This window comes from Coloeus monedula (assembly GCF_965178545.1).
Source record: "Coloeus monedula genome assembly, chromosome: 18".
NCBI classification, from domain to species: domain Eukaryota; kingdom Metazoa; phylum Chordata; class Aves; order Passeriformes; family Corvidae; genus Coloeus; species Coloeus monedula.
Window position 1 is genome coordinate 10,783,445 of NC_138798.1, and position 16,078 is coordinate 10,799,522.

General features: G+C 51.0%; 1 protein-coding gene across 1 annotated transcript in view; it reads left to right on the forward strand.

Annotated features, from left to right (window-relative positions):
* The first annotated feature begins 535 nt into the window (after window positions 1-535).
* MSI1 (musashi RNA binding protein 1) overlaps window positions 536-16,078 on the forward strand; it is a 28,343-nt gene continuing 12,800 nt past the window's right edge. The window contains exons 1-6 of the mRNA XM_082293635.1: window positions 536-649; window positions 901-941; window positions 1,098-1,179; window positions 1,293-1,377; window positions 6,072-6,113; window positions 7,778-7,870. Coding sequence (XP_082149761.1) covers window positions 591-649; window positions 901-941; window positions 1,098-1,179; window positions 1,293-1,377; window positions 6,072-6,113; window positions 7,778-7,870 — 402 coding nt within the window. The 5' untranslated portion in view covers window positions 536-590. The remainder of the gene's footprint in view (window positions 650-900; window positions 942-1,097; window positions 1,180-1,292; window positions 1,378-6,071; window positions 6,114-7,777; window positions 7,871-16,078) is intronic.

A 16,078-nucleotide genomic window follows, 5' to 3' on the forward strand; every position in this document is an offset into this window, starting at 1 on the left:
ACGGTCCCCGTGGGCTGCCAGGGGGCACGGACGTACCAGGGCTCCGGGAAGGTGCCTCGACTCCCCGCTGCCCGGTCGGGGCCCCGGGCTGAGCAGGGCAGTCCTAGTCCCGACCTGGAAGCGCCCTCGGCGGCGGCGAAACACCGGGAGGAACAGGGCCGGTGTCTCCGGGGTCCGCCGCAGCGAGCCGAGCGCACCGGGCCAGGCCTGGCTCCACCACCCTTTGTCCGCCGCCCTGGGGCAGGTGCGGGCGGGGCGGCCAAGGACAAAGCGGCCACGGGCTCCCAGGCTGCTTCCCGCCGCCGCCGCGCCCGGGGTCGGACACTCTCCCCCAGCACGGTGCAGACACGGCTCCCAGCACTCAGCCCCTTTGCAGCCGGCGGGTTTTATGCGCAGGGCGGCCGGCGGGCCGGCGGGGGTGGGAGGAGCCGGGCAGGTTGTGCCCGCCGGGCCCTCCTCCCTCGCTCCCTCCCCGCCCGGCGGAGAGGGGTCGGGGGAGGGGGCAGCATGGCCTGTCCGTCCGGCCCCTTTTCCAGCGCTCATCTGCCCCGGGAGTACGGCGCCGCTCCTCGCAGGGAGAAGAGGTCCGAATGGAGACAGACGGCAGCCAGCCCGGCCTCGCCTCCCCGGACTCCCCGCACGACCCCTGGTACCGCCGCGGCAGCCGCCGCCGGCCGCCCCCACCGCCCCCCCCGGTCCGGCCGCGGCCGCCCCCTCCCCCGGCCCTGGCCCCCCGGCCCGGGCAGGCGCGGCGGCGGCAGCAGCGGCGGTGCCGCTGCCAACATGGCCGATCCGCGCCCTCCCCTCCCCGCGCGGCCCCGCCGCCGCCGCCGCCACTCCCGCGGGGCGCCGCGGCCCCCCGGCGCGGCCCCGCTCACGGCTCTCCCCTTCCTCCCGCAGCAAAATGTTCATCGGGGGACTGAGTTGGCAGACCACGCAAGGTGAGCGCCGCGGTGCCCCGCACCTGCCGCCGGGGCTGGGGGTGGTGGAGCTGGGGCTGAGCGGGGGGGGGGCGGGGGGGGGGGTTGGCGGAGCCGGACCGGGCCGGACCGGGACGGGACGGGACGGGACATCCACGGTGGATGCTGTGCTTGCAGAGGGCTTGCGGGAGTACTTCAGCCAGTTCGGCGAGGTGAAGGAGTGCCTGGTGATGCGGGACCCGCTGACAAAGAGATCCAGGTGAGAGGCCGGGCCCGCGCCTCCCTTTGACCCTGCCGCGGCCCGGCCGCCACTTTAACCAACTTTCTCTCTTCTCTCCGCATCCCCTCTTCTGCCCGGGCTGCGGGGCTCAGGGGCTTCGGGTTCGTCACGTTCATGGACCAGGCTGGCGTCGACAAGGTCCTGGCCCAATCCAGACATGAACTGGACTCCAAGACGGTGAGATGACTTCTCTCATCTCAGGGGTGTATTTGCCGGCGGAGCGGCTGTGCTCGGAGCAGCCGTCGGCTGTAGTGTTTGATTTCCAGTTAGAGGTTGTAAACTATCGATTCCTGATACGGATCGATGGTTCCCTTCTCTGTGCCGCTTGCCGGCGGGTAGCCTAGCTGCCGCCCAAGCGCTGGGCTCACCGTGTGCCGATTCCTGGTGTGGGTCTGTAGATCCTGGTGATGGTTTTCCTCTCACCCGTTGGTTGTAAGGCCCGTCTGGGCGGTGACTCTAGCCCTCTCGAAGCTGGGTCACCTGAGCACATTTGGGATGAGGATTTGTCCTGGGAAATAAGATGTGGCTGCGTTTGGAGAGAGGGAAGCCGCCCTTTCATCCTGTGTGCTACCGAGCACTGATCACTTCTCAGGGGTGCTGTTCCCTGGCGCCCAGGCCCTGCTTCCCTGGCCATGGTGGCCTGTGCCCCCCCTTCCCGGCAGAGAGTCTTCATGCTGTGCACCCTAGAGACTCTCTTGTGGTTTCCCCAGGCAAAGTTTTTGCAACAGTCATGGAGGTTCAGGACTTTATTGTCTCCGAGTGTGGTCAGTGCCTGCCTATGTGGGCCACCACAAGCCTCTTGGAGTGGCTGTGGCTCCAGCCCTCATTCTGCAAGTTGGGGTGATGAGGAGCCCCAGCTGGGCCAGCAGAAAGATTTGGTGGCTCACTGGACTAGTGGCATAACGTGGTGGGTCCTGCCTTGTGAATTTGTGGCACTCAGGAGATGTGCAGGCTGTTTCGAGGGGTGGGGGGGGAGATGTCTGAGTGGGAGGTCCCTTCTCTTTAGTTTTAGTGACTTGCCTTCCACTGAATTCCTTTTCCTTATTGATGCCCTGGGGTGAAGGTAGGGATGGGGGAGTGGCAGGGGCTGCAAGGGGATGGCGTGGTGAGGGGACATGTTCTGGCTCCAGGCAAGGGCTGCTGAGGAGTCCAAATGCACAGCTTTATTTCTTACAGTGCGTGGCCCAGGCGTCCTAGCCTTTATCTTGGCAGAAGGAGAGGGCGGGAGAGTAAGACCCTCTTTCTTAGGGTTTACGGCATGAGTTGCAGCAAGATTTATGTCTGTTCCTGTTTAACTGCCTGGATCACTCCCTTTGATGTGCACAGGTCCTTCCTCCCCACGGGAGCTCCTGGTTAAACCTACCCCAGCCTTCCTGACTGAGTCTGGGTCCCCAGGATTCCTAGCTCTCCTCCTTCCAGGAGTGATGTAAAGTGAGTTTTGCTCTGAGGGGGATTTACAGTAAAGTCTTTTGAGGAGGACCCAGGGTTTTCTTCTTTCTCTTTATTTTTTTTACTAGCCTGTGTAAACACAGTGTCTGATCAGCTAGTCCTGTTGTGAGTCTGTAGGCTGGCGTAGATGCCTCTTGGAAAGGCAAGTGATGGATGTCTGTTGTAGCACTAATCCTGGAAGTGTTTCGTGGCTAGGAGTGAGCTGAAACCCATGGTGTCCATTCTTCTCCCCAAGCTGCCGCTGCTGGCTGTGCGAAGGCACTCTGCAGCCCACCGTGCAGCCCACGAGGGCGGGGAGGGATGGTGGGCACTGCAGGAGAACAGAAGGGCCTCATGGCGCAGGGCACGTGGGGACCGGCCAGCCATTGAAATTCCCTGCTGCATCTGGCCCGCTTGCCCGGCCGGCACGGCACGGAGAATGGGGACAGTTTCGCCAGGCCCCTCCTTTGTTAGGAACTTTGATCCTTCTCCCCCTTCATTCTCGTTTTTTATTTAGTGCTGTTTTCAGCTGTTCAGATGTTTTGGGGTGTTTTGCCTCATGAGAGGTTGGTCTTGTGTTAGCATATGGAACCTCCATATGCTTTTTCCCTGCTGAGCTGAAAGGCTCTGCCGCGAGTCATGGGTTAAATGACACAAGCTCATCTAAATCTTAATTTAGAGCTTTATGAAACTTTGCAGAAAAAGGCCTGGTGTCCTGTAAGGACAGCCTTTTCTTGAGGCTTGGTGTCTCCTGGCAAACAGCATTTGATAGACAGTGTCTGCTCAACTTGTTGCTTCATTGTTTTCTGATTCTTCCTACCCTAATGAAGGCAGTTGGCCTGATTCTTCGGGACAGCCTTGTCCTTTTCAGACTCCTCTGTTTTGTAAGCTGGATAGCAGCAGACTACAGGGTTATTTTTGAAAATACTTGATATGAGAATTGGCTTTACAGCATTCTCAAGGTAAAAGATTTGCGTGACTTTGTAGAGCTGCAGCTGGCTGCTGTCTTGAGCTGCTTCTTTGCATGCTCTGGGAAGAGCACTTGGCAGTGCTGGGTCACCCCATCATTTCTTTGTTGCTGTCATTGAGTTTTTTTGCTGGGTTTGTCTTTTGTGGTGGATGGAGTGATCTGCAGCTCCCTGGCAGTGCAGACCAGCAGGGCGGAGGTAGTGGCAGAGGTACAATGAACGAACAAACTCGGACCTGATGTCTCACAGGTCCTTCCCAGCCCTCCCTGTGCTTTGGAACACTGATAGCAGCTGGACTAAGACAGGAGTTACGCGACCTGAGCTATGAAATGGGGCTGTAGGTGGCCCCCAGGACCTGGCTGGCCTGTTGATACACTTGTGACATCAGTGGGATTCCTCATCCCCAAAGCCTTGTTGGGTGAACTGGAAGCAGTTTGAGCTCAGGTAACTTCCATTCACAGCAGCCTGATCTGGAGTTTTGTTTTTTGGATACAATCTGAGCAGTTCTGAATGCTCTTAGCAGATTTCTATCTGGGTTTGTAAAAAGGATCCATTACGTCAGTGGGTGACACTGAAACACAACTCCTCCAGGGCTATTTGTTTTAACACCAGAAGTGAGGGAATAAGGTACCAGTGCTTTTGCTTTAATTAGGAAAGACTCCAGCCACCAAGGAGCAGTCCGGTTTGAGTAACTTGAGTCTGGCACCAAACTCACTCCCCTCTGCATGTTCCCAGGGCTGCGCTTGCAGTCGGTCACCCCAGCCTCCCTCTACCTGCAACAATAGCTGGTTGTGCAGAAGAATTTGTGAAATGACTGCCTGCTCTCTTCAGCCAGGAGGACATGTTATCTCTGCCCAGTTGATCACACTCAGGGTAATGAGAAAATGAAGCTGAGCTTAGCATTGCTGAGTATGAAAGCATCTTATTGGCAGGAGCTGAATGACACTGACTGAGAAGTAAAAGACAGTAGGTTATTGTTTTTGCTTATTATCTGCCATCAACCTCCTGGTCTCCTGCCGTCCCCCATCCTCAGAATTTGCTGTGGGTGTCTGCACTAGCCAGGAAGCAGTGGGGGTGTGTGTGTGTGGGGAGGGGAGGGCCTGGATGGTTCTGATGCCCGAGGGAGGCACTGGAGGGTATGCTAATCAGCTGGCTCTTGGAGCTTGGGGAGGAAGGTTTATTTTTGAGTTTATTTGTGCTCTTCACTTTTGCCTCTGTTTACCTACATGCTGAGTTTATTTAAGTTGTAAGCTGTGAGTCAGGATGGAGGTGCAGAAGGCAGGGAGAGAAGCTGGTGGAAGGGCGCAGGGGGGGCCAAGCTCCGTGGCTGTGAGACAAGTAAAAGGATGCGGGACAGGAGGGCAGCCAGGCTGGAAAGCTGAACAAAGCAGTGAGAGGAGCTGGAGAAACACAGCTTCCTTTTGGGCTGTTGGGGCTGCTGAGCTGATGGGACAACGGCTTCAGGCTGCCCTCCCAGCTGCAGCCTGTCCAAGTGCAGGGATGAGCCAAACCTGCCTTTACCACAGGTCTTTGTAAGCTGATTTGTAGGTCTGGATCATCCCCGATGTGATGTAACTTTACAGGAGTTGCTGTAAAAATAGGCTATAAAGAAAGAGGTGGTGGCTGAGGAGGAGAGAAGGCTTTGTGGGTGTTTGGCTTGCAGCTGCATTAGTGTTGTCCCAGCTTTTGTGGTGGTGCTGGTGGTGGTGTGAGGCCAGTGTAGGCACACGCTCATCCGTGCTGAGCCCAGCAGAATGTGTGGCACCTGGATGGCGGCTTGGGACCCGGCTGCTCCAGCCGGCAGCAGGTTTACAGAGAAGCTGAACAGGCATAATGGAGGCTAGGCTCAGCCCGCAGAGGGAGGGAGGGAGACATTGCGGCTTTGTGTGCAGCGCGGCCTGGGGAGAGGGGCAGCACGATCCCTGCGGCTGCAGCCTCTGCAGACAGGGGGCCTGGGCTCCTCGGGTTAATTTGTGCCATCCTGTCTGCTCTTTTATTGCTTCAGTCTGTGTTTGAAAGGATGAAACGTTTGGGGGTTTGTGCGCTGCTTCTTTTCTGTCTCCTTGCTACCCAGGTGAGCTCTGTACTTGTAGGCAGAGTGAAGGGTGAGAGCAAAAAGGCAAAAGAAACCACTTTTAATATGAGGCTGGTGATGCAAGGCACCTAGGGGCAGGCCGAGCCAGAGGGTGCAGCCCAGCCTGTTAATCCCAGCATGTGATGGGCTCTCAGTGCATCTGCCCAGTGCTCAGCTGGAGATGGACCACTGCATGCTGGGACTTGTAGTCTCCCTGGATCACACCTTACCAAGACAGAAAGATGTCTGCAGCTAGCTTCATTTTATGCACCTCAGGTAGATTCTTTGGGTTTTTAGCAAGGTGCCACATGGGCAGAGACAGCTGCACACATGGAGGAAACTCTTGTCTGTAAATAGGCAGGAAAAGTGTATTCACCTGTTCTTCCTCACATCTCTTTCAGATTGACCCGAAGGTAGCATTCCCTCGCCGAGCACAGCCCAAGGTAAGCACTGGGGGCAGCCCTTGTGCCCCAAAGGGCAAAATTGTGGTGGTGAACCTTGTCCTTCTGAGCAAGGTGGCCAGTGCATGCAACAAAGTTGCTCGCTGGGGTTTGCTCAGGACTCACCTGGAGCACAGTGCTGGGAGTTTGCATGGCACTGAAGGAACCAGGAGGCCCCTTGGTTGTACTTCAGGATGCACTAGATAGAGCTGGTGGATTAAATGCTGCCCAGGGCGAACTTAGTCCTTCTGAAGTTGCAGACAATGGTTGGAAGTTCCAGGCCTTAGGAGATGTGGAACAGCTCCATGCTGTGATGTGACAAAGGTGGAAGAATGTTGTGTGTGTGCACCTGTGTGTGATAAATAGGTGTGTGGCAGGGAAGGGGAGAAGGATTTCGTTTTGTGAAGTGTCCTTGTGTGTTTCAGTACTGGAAAAGGCAAAAGGAGTTTGGTGTTGGATCTTAACCTGCAAGAGGCTCTGGCATTAAAATGCGCAGTGGCAGGAACTTTTTCCAGGTGTGCAGCTAGAAACTTTTAGCTGAGGAGCCAGCAGCAGGCCGGAGACTGTCTTTAGGCTTTGGGTCTTCCTTTAACTTGGCTCTTGGATGTGAGTTTTAAAGTTTAGAGTGTATTCCAAGTGCTGTTATGGGTGAAAGAGCTGGGGAGAAGTTGTGTTGAGAGCAGAGAGGGAAAAGGAGACTGGTGCTGGGAGGGAAGTAAGGGGTTCAGGCACTGAGAACAATTGGTGAGCAGGTATCCCAAGTAACTGGAGCCAGGAAGCACATGGTAGGAATTGGGTTAATTCCATTAAGCAGTTTGGTGACAGAAGGTGCTTTAGTGTTAGAACGGGCTGCTCTCCAAGCCAGGGAATTGCTGCGGATTAGCCCTATGCTCCTTGGGGTAATTAGGACCATGTGTTCCTCTAAGAGCAGGGGTGTAGCCAAGCAGCTAAGGGGAGGATGCAGCTGGAGAGCTGGTTCAAAGGATGTCGGTGTGCCTCAGCCTAGCAGCCATGGCCCCTCTCAGGGTAGTTAGTTTTCTTCCTCGTCCCAGCTGTATCAGTGAGAAGTGGCAGAAGGATCTTGTCTTTGCCTTCTTGCAGAGGCAAAAGTGATTTAACTGGGTGTTGACTGGGCTCCATTTAAGTGACCGGGGAATGGTAGTGAAATGAGGCTTATTCCATTTCAGACTGGAATGCTGTGCAATTTGTGGTGTAGGAGGGCAGAGCCTAGGGAACCTGCCTGTGCTGGCAGGCCTCCTGCCACCCTGGGAGCAGAGCAGGTACCTCTGGGGTTGCCTGGAGGAGGCTGGCTGTGCAAAGTGGCAGGGCTGGGGAGGGGACAGCTGTGCCGTATGCATTTGGGGTGGTGTCACAGTGCCAAGGGAGCGGTGGCAGGTTGGTGAGCGGAGAGGCTGGTAATTGTCTGACAAGGAGGTGGTTGCTGGGTGCTGGCACATGTGATGGGATCTGTGAGGGCAAGAGCATGAATGTGGTGTGGGATAGACCTGCCAGCCATGTTTGGCCAGAGGGCTTCAAGAAGGTGGAAGCTCAAGTGCAGCGAAGGGAAAAATGCTTCCCAGCAGCAGAGGGGAGTTAGTGGCCTTTTGAGTCTCATTCTCTGCTCACTCTGGGTTTACTTGGTGAAGTTCTGTCCTTCCCTTTTCCAGATGGTGACCCGAACGAAGAAGATATTTGTGGGTGGTCTGTCTGTGAACACTACTGTGGAGGATGTGAAACAGTACTTTGAGCAGTTTGGGAAGGTAAGTCTCTTGAGTGGTGTTGGATCAAAGCTGTTGCTTCTGGGGCAAAAGGAGTTTTTCTGAACTTTTGTTGTGGCGGGATTAGAAGCTTGAGTCTTTTGTAAGGGTTAAGTAGATTGAAGGTCAGTTACGGACGCTGGCTAGCTGTAATGTCCTTGTAGGGGCTACAGCTAGTGACTCCTGCCCTGTGATGATTTGAAACAGAGTTTATCCTTGTTCCCAGAGTTGCTAGGACCTCGGCTATGGGAAATGGTTTTCCAGTTTTTCCCTATCCAGAAGCATCTTGTGGCTCACAGATTTGCAGTTTGTTCAAATGCTGGAGGAAGGTTTGTAGACACTCCTAACGGAGTGGCTGCTTTATCAAACCTGATTTTGGCCTGTTTCTAACTCAAAACCTTGTGATTGATCTTTCAATAATCCTTTATTAAAAATAAGTGTTTTGGTCCTGAAACTTCTCCTGCTGAGTCTTGGGCAAGTGGTGCTGTAAGTTTTGTACAGCTGAAGAAAGTTTGGCACTAAGGCTGTCCCTTGTGTTGGTCTGGCTCTTCTGTGGCAGGTGGCTCAGGGAAGGGTGGGCTACTGTGGCTGGAAGTTGCTTGTGCCATTGTCCATGACAGCCAGGTGTGTGAATTGTGAGACTGGACCAAATCTGAGGATTGAAGGGGGCTCAGTTGTGACCTTTCAGCTGAGGAGGTTGTCAGCATCCCCAGGAGCAATATCAGCAGTATTAGACTGAAGGATCCCAAGATTTTTAATGGGATTAGGAACTGAAGGGGATCATTGTACCCAAGTGCTGAGTGTGGTCACCTCTGTGGCAGGACTTTGTGACTGTTTCACTGTTGTTCAGTGGTGGTGTGCATGGGTTTGCTCTTTGGGGCAGGAAGTGTTGGATTCTGAAGCTGTTGGGACCTTCCTGCCCAGTTAGGAGGGAAGAACATGGTTTGGTGGGTGGGTGGTAACCTGGCCAGAACATTGCTGATAGCATCATGGACATGGAGGGAAGTACCATAAGCACTGCAGTGTGGGGATGAAGGCTTGGTATTTATGTTCTTTTGAAATTTTCTGCAAAAGGGTGATGTTATGTTAAGGCACGTTAATTAGTGAAAGGAAAAGGAGTTTTGTAACCAGATTTGCCATATTGCTGAAACTTTTGGGCAGAAAGTTTGGGACAAGTATCTGCCCAGAACCTTTGTTCAGCTTCTGAAGCCAAATTTGCACGTCCTCGTGTGCAAAGTTCACTCCTAAGAGAAAGTGGTCAGATATCCCCATGTTTGCCAGTTGTTAGCTCTGTGTGGTTTCATTTTCTATAAGAAATAGGCAAATTCTCTTGTGTCCCCAAGACACAAGTGGTAGCATCCTTGAGGGTGCTACCGCATGCGTCTGTGCAGTCTAAAGGTTGTTTGACTTGCAAGTTCTCCTCTGCTGCTGATGCGTGTGTTTGATAGGAAAACAAAATGCCTTGGGCATAATCCCCTTTTAATCTTGACTGTATCCCTGCTAATTCAAAGGAGAAGCATGTCATGGAGTATTCAGTTTACAGGCAGTTACAGGTGCTCTAGTCTGAGCAGCCCTTTTCAGCTCTTTTGGGGTGTTGTCCTGTTATGTTTCTCTTCTTTAATGGTTGTGTGCTGAGAGGTGTCCTGACATCAGGAGACTGGCAAGGACTGGTTGTGTGAGACTGTTCTCTGGAGTGGGCAGAGGAGAGAGTTCTGTATAGCTCGGTGCGATTCATTTCTGAAGAACCAGTGTCCCAGACAACATCCAGTGCTCCAAGCGTGCATGAGGCCGGAGCAGCTGTCCCCTTGGCTCTGGGGAGTTTTCATGGGGAGAGGTTAGGGCTGGTCAGATTGACTTGATGGTTTTGGGGGAGTTTTCTGACTCATCTGTTCACTTCAGATGAGAGACTCCTCAGAGCTCTTGTGTAAGGCATCGTTCCTGGCCTGTAGCCATCTTCCAAGCTAAGCCTCAAATAATTCACCCATGGCCAGGAGAACTGTTTCCCGAGAGATTCTCCCCAGTAGATAGCTCGGCATGGCTGATGAGCAGGATCAGCGGGAAAGTGCGTTTCAGAGGAAAGCCCCTGTAGCCTTCAGCTCTAGGTTTCTGAGCTCTGAATGTGCCAATGTATGGTTTGTAGGGCTAAGAAAAGCCTGTTGCCTTCAATTTCAGGTGTGACTCATGGAAAACATGATTTTGATACAGTCTCTTTTGGTGGCTCTCTATGATGTGCTGGGGCCTCCCAGGTTTATGAGGTCTCCTAGAATCCTGCCTTTATGGGTGTCCCAGACACCATGAGTGGTCTTCATCTCTTCGATTCATGGCATCTTTAAGTGAGAGGTGCTGAAGCTCCAGTCATGGTGGTATCCTCATCTCAGAAAATGTTTTTTCAGACAGACTTTCCAGGTCATTTGGGTCCGGTACTGCTTCTGGAATTGCATTGGGACTGTGTGAAAAAAGGAACTGTTAAGGATGCCCCTTTAAAGCATTTCTTCAGGGGACTTGCCCTCTGAGGAAAGGGCTTTGTAACTCTGTTCACCCTTCTTCCAAGTGGCTCCACAGCTTTTTAGCACCTGGCAGGAGAAAAATTGCTCCTCTTTCCTCCTGCCTGTCCAGGAAAGGCATGGAAACACTTAGGACCTAGAGAGAAGAGAGCTGAGGGGAGCAAGTCATCCTGTCTTGATTGCTTGAGCTTGAGGAGCTCACGGTGGCAGGGTCCCAGGGGTGATTTGTAGTCAATGGTTGAGAATCCAGTGGCAAGCTCAGTTTGGATCTTGGCTTCAGGGGGAGATCATGCTTTGTTTCTGAGGACAGGGGAGTCCAGGCTGCTGGATGGCTTTTGCATGAAGGCTTGTAGGTAACCCTCAGGCCACAAGCCTGAGTGTGTCTTAGATTTGCCACCACTTAAGGCCTTTAAATTAGGATAGATGCTTTTGAAAAATACATTTTAGCCCAGACAGAAAGCATGTACATGCTGAAGGAATTACAAGAGGAAGTGCTATGGCCTGCAGAACAGATGAGGTCAAATTAGATTATCATAATGTTCTCTCCAGTTCAAATCCGTGAACTGCAGCTCACAAGTCTACCAAGGTGGTTTGTGTCAGGTCAGAACCTCCTACGTCCATTAGCAGGAAAAAATGGAAGTTTAGTTGGGCTGCAAAGGAAATGGTTTTCTATTTCATTAGACAGAATTCCCAAATCTGATTTTTCCATTTTGGCATTTCTGCTTTTTCTCCTATTTTTGTTTTGTTTTGTTTTCTTTCTTTGCTGTGTCCAAAACCTTCTCTCAACTTTGTAAAATGGAAGTGGCAAAAGAAGGGTGAAAATGTGTGAAAAAGAAACCCATGAGTATTACTTAGTGATAAAGCAAGAAAGGGAGAGGCTGGTACCCCAGTTCTTCATATCAAAATACTTGATTTTAACAGGCACAAAAGGTGAAGCTTCAAAGAAGATCCCAAATACAGTGTGAGAGTCTCTGCTTCTAAGAAGAATCATTTTGGGCTTTTTTTCCTGTCCAAAACTCTGACTAAAATATATGGGCTACTGTTTTCCTGAGAAAGAAAATACAAAGGTTTTTTTTTAGTGCAGGGAGAGAGACTGAGAAGTGACCTCAAGCTGGCTGTGGTTTGTCAGGTGCAGCTGCAAGGACTTTGAACATAGTGGGATCTCTAGGAAACACTTCTCTGGTTCCAAAACTTGAATCTCTCTGAGATGCAAGCTCAGGCCATGCACATGCTTTCTAAAGGAGATTATTTTTTCAACTGTAGGACAGAAGTCCTGGAAAGACTTTCATTCACAGTATGTGTAACCAAGTAGTTTGGCTTAAGTTGGATGGTGTTGAACATCTTTAGACAGCACAAGGAATTATTTCAACAGCTTCTCTAGATTCAGGCTACCACCCTCACTGAAACCTGCAACACAAAGAGAGGAGGAAGGTGTCTTGCACCTACCACCTCAGGCACAGCTAGTCCTCTGTCTAGTTCAACATGTATGAAAATGCCAGAGGAGCTCAAGTTGCAGATTTCTCCTTTTCTACTTTGACCTATGGGAACATGTTGTTCTGTATTATTTTTGGGGAGGAAAAGGGATTGTCCGTCAGAGTAATTTCTTTGGACTGTTGGGTCTCTGATCTTGTAAGAAAGGTTATTTGTTTCAAATCAAAACTGAAAAAAACTCTGATCATCTTTCTAATGCAAGAGTTGGTCTGATGAAGTTTTGTGGTAGAGAAAATCATATAAATTGCAAGGTAGGAGAAGACTTAGAACAAATAGTCTTTTTCTCATGGAGCATATATAAACTGTGAAATCTTTGCCACAGGATGTTGTTGCTAAAATTTACATAAGCTCCAAAATGTTTGGGCAAATTCATGGAAGGTCTTTTAACATACACAGACACCCCTTTGAATTCAGAAAATCTCCAAATCACAAATAGCTTGGAAGGGGATGTAGTGTTCTGGGATCTATGGTAATATTCTTGCCTTATCTTTATGTTCTTCCAAAGTTGTCTGTTGTTAGTTGATATCTTGGGAGGTTTTGGGCAAGGCAGAGAGCTCTGCTCTAACTTGGTGCAGCCAATCTTTCGCTTGTCATCAGGAGAGAAGCTGATCTTTACGGAAATTGGAAGTGCAGAGGTCCTGGAAGAAATGGGGGCCTGCACCCGAATCAGGTGTTTGAACTCATGGTTTTTTTGTATGCTTTTGCATTTGGTGAAGCAGCAGTGCCGGAAATACATTCTCAATGACGTCTTTGCATGACTCACTAATCAGTTGCAGCACCAAGGGTGCTTGGAAAGTGCTTAAAACCAGTCTACATCTCTCAATGGGCCTGAGGTAATTGTGTGTGGATGAGTCGGTCATGAAAGCTTGGCCTCTCTCTGAGGCAGCTCTTGCCCAGAGATTTCCTCTCTAAAAATACCCTGGAAGCAAACAAGAAAAAAGATCTAAGGTCTGAGGGGGGTTCTGACTTTTGGGCTGCCATCTAATACTTCATCCAAATTCTGGACCCTTTGCCTAAGAGGTCCTGAGATCTCATTGGGGTGATGACATTTACTGTTCCAATGAGAGAAAATCACAGTATCTGAGGTGCTGGACCTGATGAGAGTTTGTAGGTCTGTTACAAGTGTGTATTCATGTACTCCTGCCAGAAAAATGGGGTGGTTGATTTGGGTGTATGAAATGAATTTTCTGTGCTGACTAATGGGAGAACCTTCAGATACTGATGGCAAATGTCTTTCAAGGAAGACTTGTTTCTGTGCATACAGTGGGCATGATTTTCCTCACTTTGGATTGGGAGAATGTTAATTAATTAATCCTTAATCTGCTCCTCTCTGGAAATTTCAGGGATCAAAGCTACTTGTCAACCTGCTATGGATTTCCAAACTGGATTTTGGATTTTCTTCCACAGATCAGAGGGCAATTTATGTAAATTCTCACACTTAACATGGTTGCCATGAACAGATGGGGAGGGGAGGAAAAGGGGAATCTGATCACCTCTCTTGTGGCAGTAGGCAGTTTGGCCTGTGGTAACAATGCCTCTGGAACAAAGGGTTCTCTGTGCTCTGCATCTGGCAGGCACATAGCCGAAAACACTGTAGCAGTAATGGTCATTCTGGGGTTCATCTGATATTTGCTGGGTGCCTGTGTGAGAGCAGGCAGGAACACCTGGACAGGCTGTTCTGCTCACCTGTGGCATGGAGCAGGCTCTGTCCCCTTGGCCAAGTCTCATTCCCAGAGTTCTGAGGGTGGTCAGCAGAATGGGGTAAGAAGGGTCTTAATGGCACAGGACACCTGCTCCTTGGAGCCAGGCTCTCTGTCCATGCATCCTCCTCCCTGGAACTGGCCTGTCCTGTTGGTGTAGCTGGGAGAACCACACAGGGGTGTTAATGCTATGTGTCTCTTGACAGGATGGCCGAGTGGTTTCTAGATAATTTGGTTTATATTTTCCGTATGGAACTTGTCTCAACAGTTACTAATTTTTCTGCCTGACTTTACTACAAGTATGTTGCCATGATTCCTTCTAGGACCAGCTCAGCCATTTTTATTTGCAGTTCAGGTGGAAGATGTGCATCTCCACAAACACTTCGAATATTTACAACTTTCAAAATCTACCCTTGTGAAAGTGCATCCAGCATTTCTGATCAAACTGGTATTGGAAATCATTAATTTTTAAATCTGCATGAGGATGTCATTGGCTTCCCCCATAGCAGATAACTAGGAATGAAACAGGAAAATTGAAAGATATTAGACTGGGATTAAACCCATGAAAAACCCCAGGTATTTTGGCTGAGGCTGGATGGATCATTTACGATTATGGCACCTTTAAGTGAGAGGTGCTGAAGCTTCAGTCGTGGTGATATCCTCATCTCAGAAAATGTTTTTTCAGACAGACTTTCCAGGTCATTTGGGTCCGGTACTGCTTCTGGAATTGCATTGGGACTGTGTGAAAAAAGGAACTGTTAAGGATGCCCCTTTAAAGCATTTCTTCAGGGGACTTGCCCTCTGAGGAAAGGGCTTTGTAACTCTGTTCACCCTTCTTCCAAGTGGCTCCACAGCTTTTTAGCACCTGGCAGGAGAAAAATTGCTCCTCTTTCCTCCTGCCTGTCCAGGAAAGGCATGGAAACACTTAGGACCTAGAGAGAAGAGAGCTGAAGGGAGCAAGTCATCCTGTCTTGATTCCTCAAGCTCACGGTGGCAGGGTCCCAGGGGTGATTTGTAGTCAATGATTGAGAATCCAGTGGCAAGCTCAGTTTGGATCTTGGCTTCAGGGGGAGATCATGCTTTGTTTCTGAGGACAGGGGAGTCCAGGCTGCTGGATGGCTTTTGCATGAAGGTTTGTAGGTAACCCTCAGGCCACAAGCCTGAGTGTGTCTTAGATTTGCCACCACTTAAGGCCTTTAAATTAGGATAGATGCTTTTGAAAAATACATTTTAGCCCAGACAGAAAGCATGTAAATAAAATCACTCCTCTTTTTTTCCTTCTTATCTAGGGGACGCATAGAAACACTTAGGGTCTAGAGAGGAGAGAGCAGGGAGCACCAAGTCATCCTGTCTCGATTCCTCTAGCTCCAGGTACCAGGTTCCTGGGGGTGATCATTTACAAGCGCACTTAGTGACAGGACAAGGGGGAATGGCTTCAAACTGAAAGAGAGTAGATTTAGATTGGATCTTAGGATAAAGTTCTACCCTGTGAAGTTTGTGAGGCCGTGCCACAGGTTGCCCAGAGGACCTGTGGCTGCCCCATCCCAGTGTTCAAGGTCAGGTAGGATGGGGCTTGCAGCAACCTGGTGGAAGGTGTCCCTGCACACAGCAGCGGGATTGGAACGACGCGATGAATCCCTCGAGAGTGCCGATTTGCCTGTGCTGGGGTGCTGGAGGCCCCCGTTGGGTGCCCTCCCGCAGCCCATCACAGGCCGCGGGCACCGAGCGCTGCGGGGCGGCTTTGTGAGCCGCTAATCCGGGCCCCAGCTGCCATGGCGGCCGCGTTGCCATCGCAACGGCCCCGCCGGCGGCCGCCTTTGTTGGGGCCCGGCGCGACCCAGCCGGGAAAGGCCCAACGCGGCGGTGGCGGGTGGGGAGGGAAGAAGGGGGGGCTGTGCTTCACCACCACAATAGCTGCCCAGTTATGGCTGGTGGTGGTTGTAGAGTCAGTGCAGGCACAGCTTTGGTGGGTGCTGGATGCGGTCCCTCAGTTCGAGGGTCTGCCCAGGTTGTGTGTGGTATGAGATGTATCCCCTGTAGCAAGAGTTAGGGGGGATCTGGGCCCTGCTTTACCTCACAGGTGTGTGCTGAGACCACCCAGCTCAGCTCTCAGGTTGCCTTGAAAGGCGACGTAAAGATGGTCATGTGTAGGTTTTAATGGCAATAAAAGACATCAGTTATAGCCATACACAGAGTTGAAGCCCCGGAGTTAAATATATGTATATACACCTATATATATATATACACCTATATATATATATATATATATACACACACACACACTTAAATATCTGTATAAGATTTAGTTTTTAGCAGGAAACAGCTGTCAAATAGAGTACATGTGTTAAAATAAATACGTTTTTGCAAGGCAAGTACATTTTGGGATGCTGGGTAGACACCTGATCTCAAAGCAGAGCTGTAGGAAAAAGCTCAGAAGAATGAAGGCTACAGCTCTCCTCACAACATGAGGTGTGGTTTGGGATGAAGCAGTTGCAGATACACTGTCTGAGTGCTTG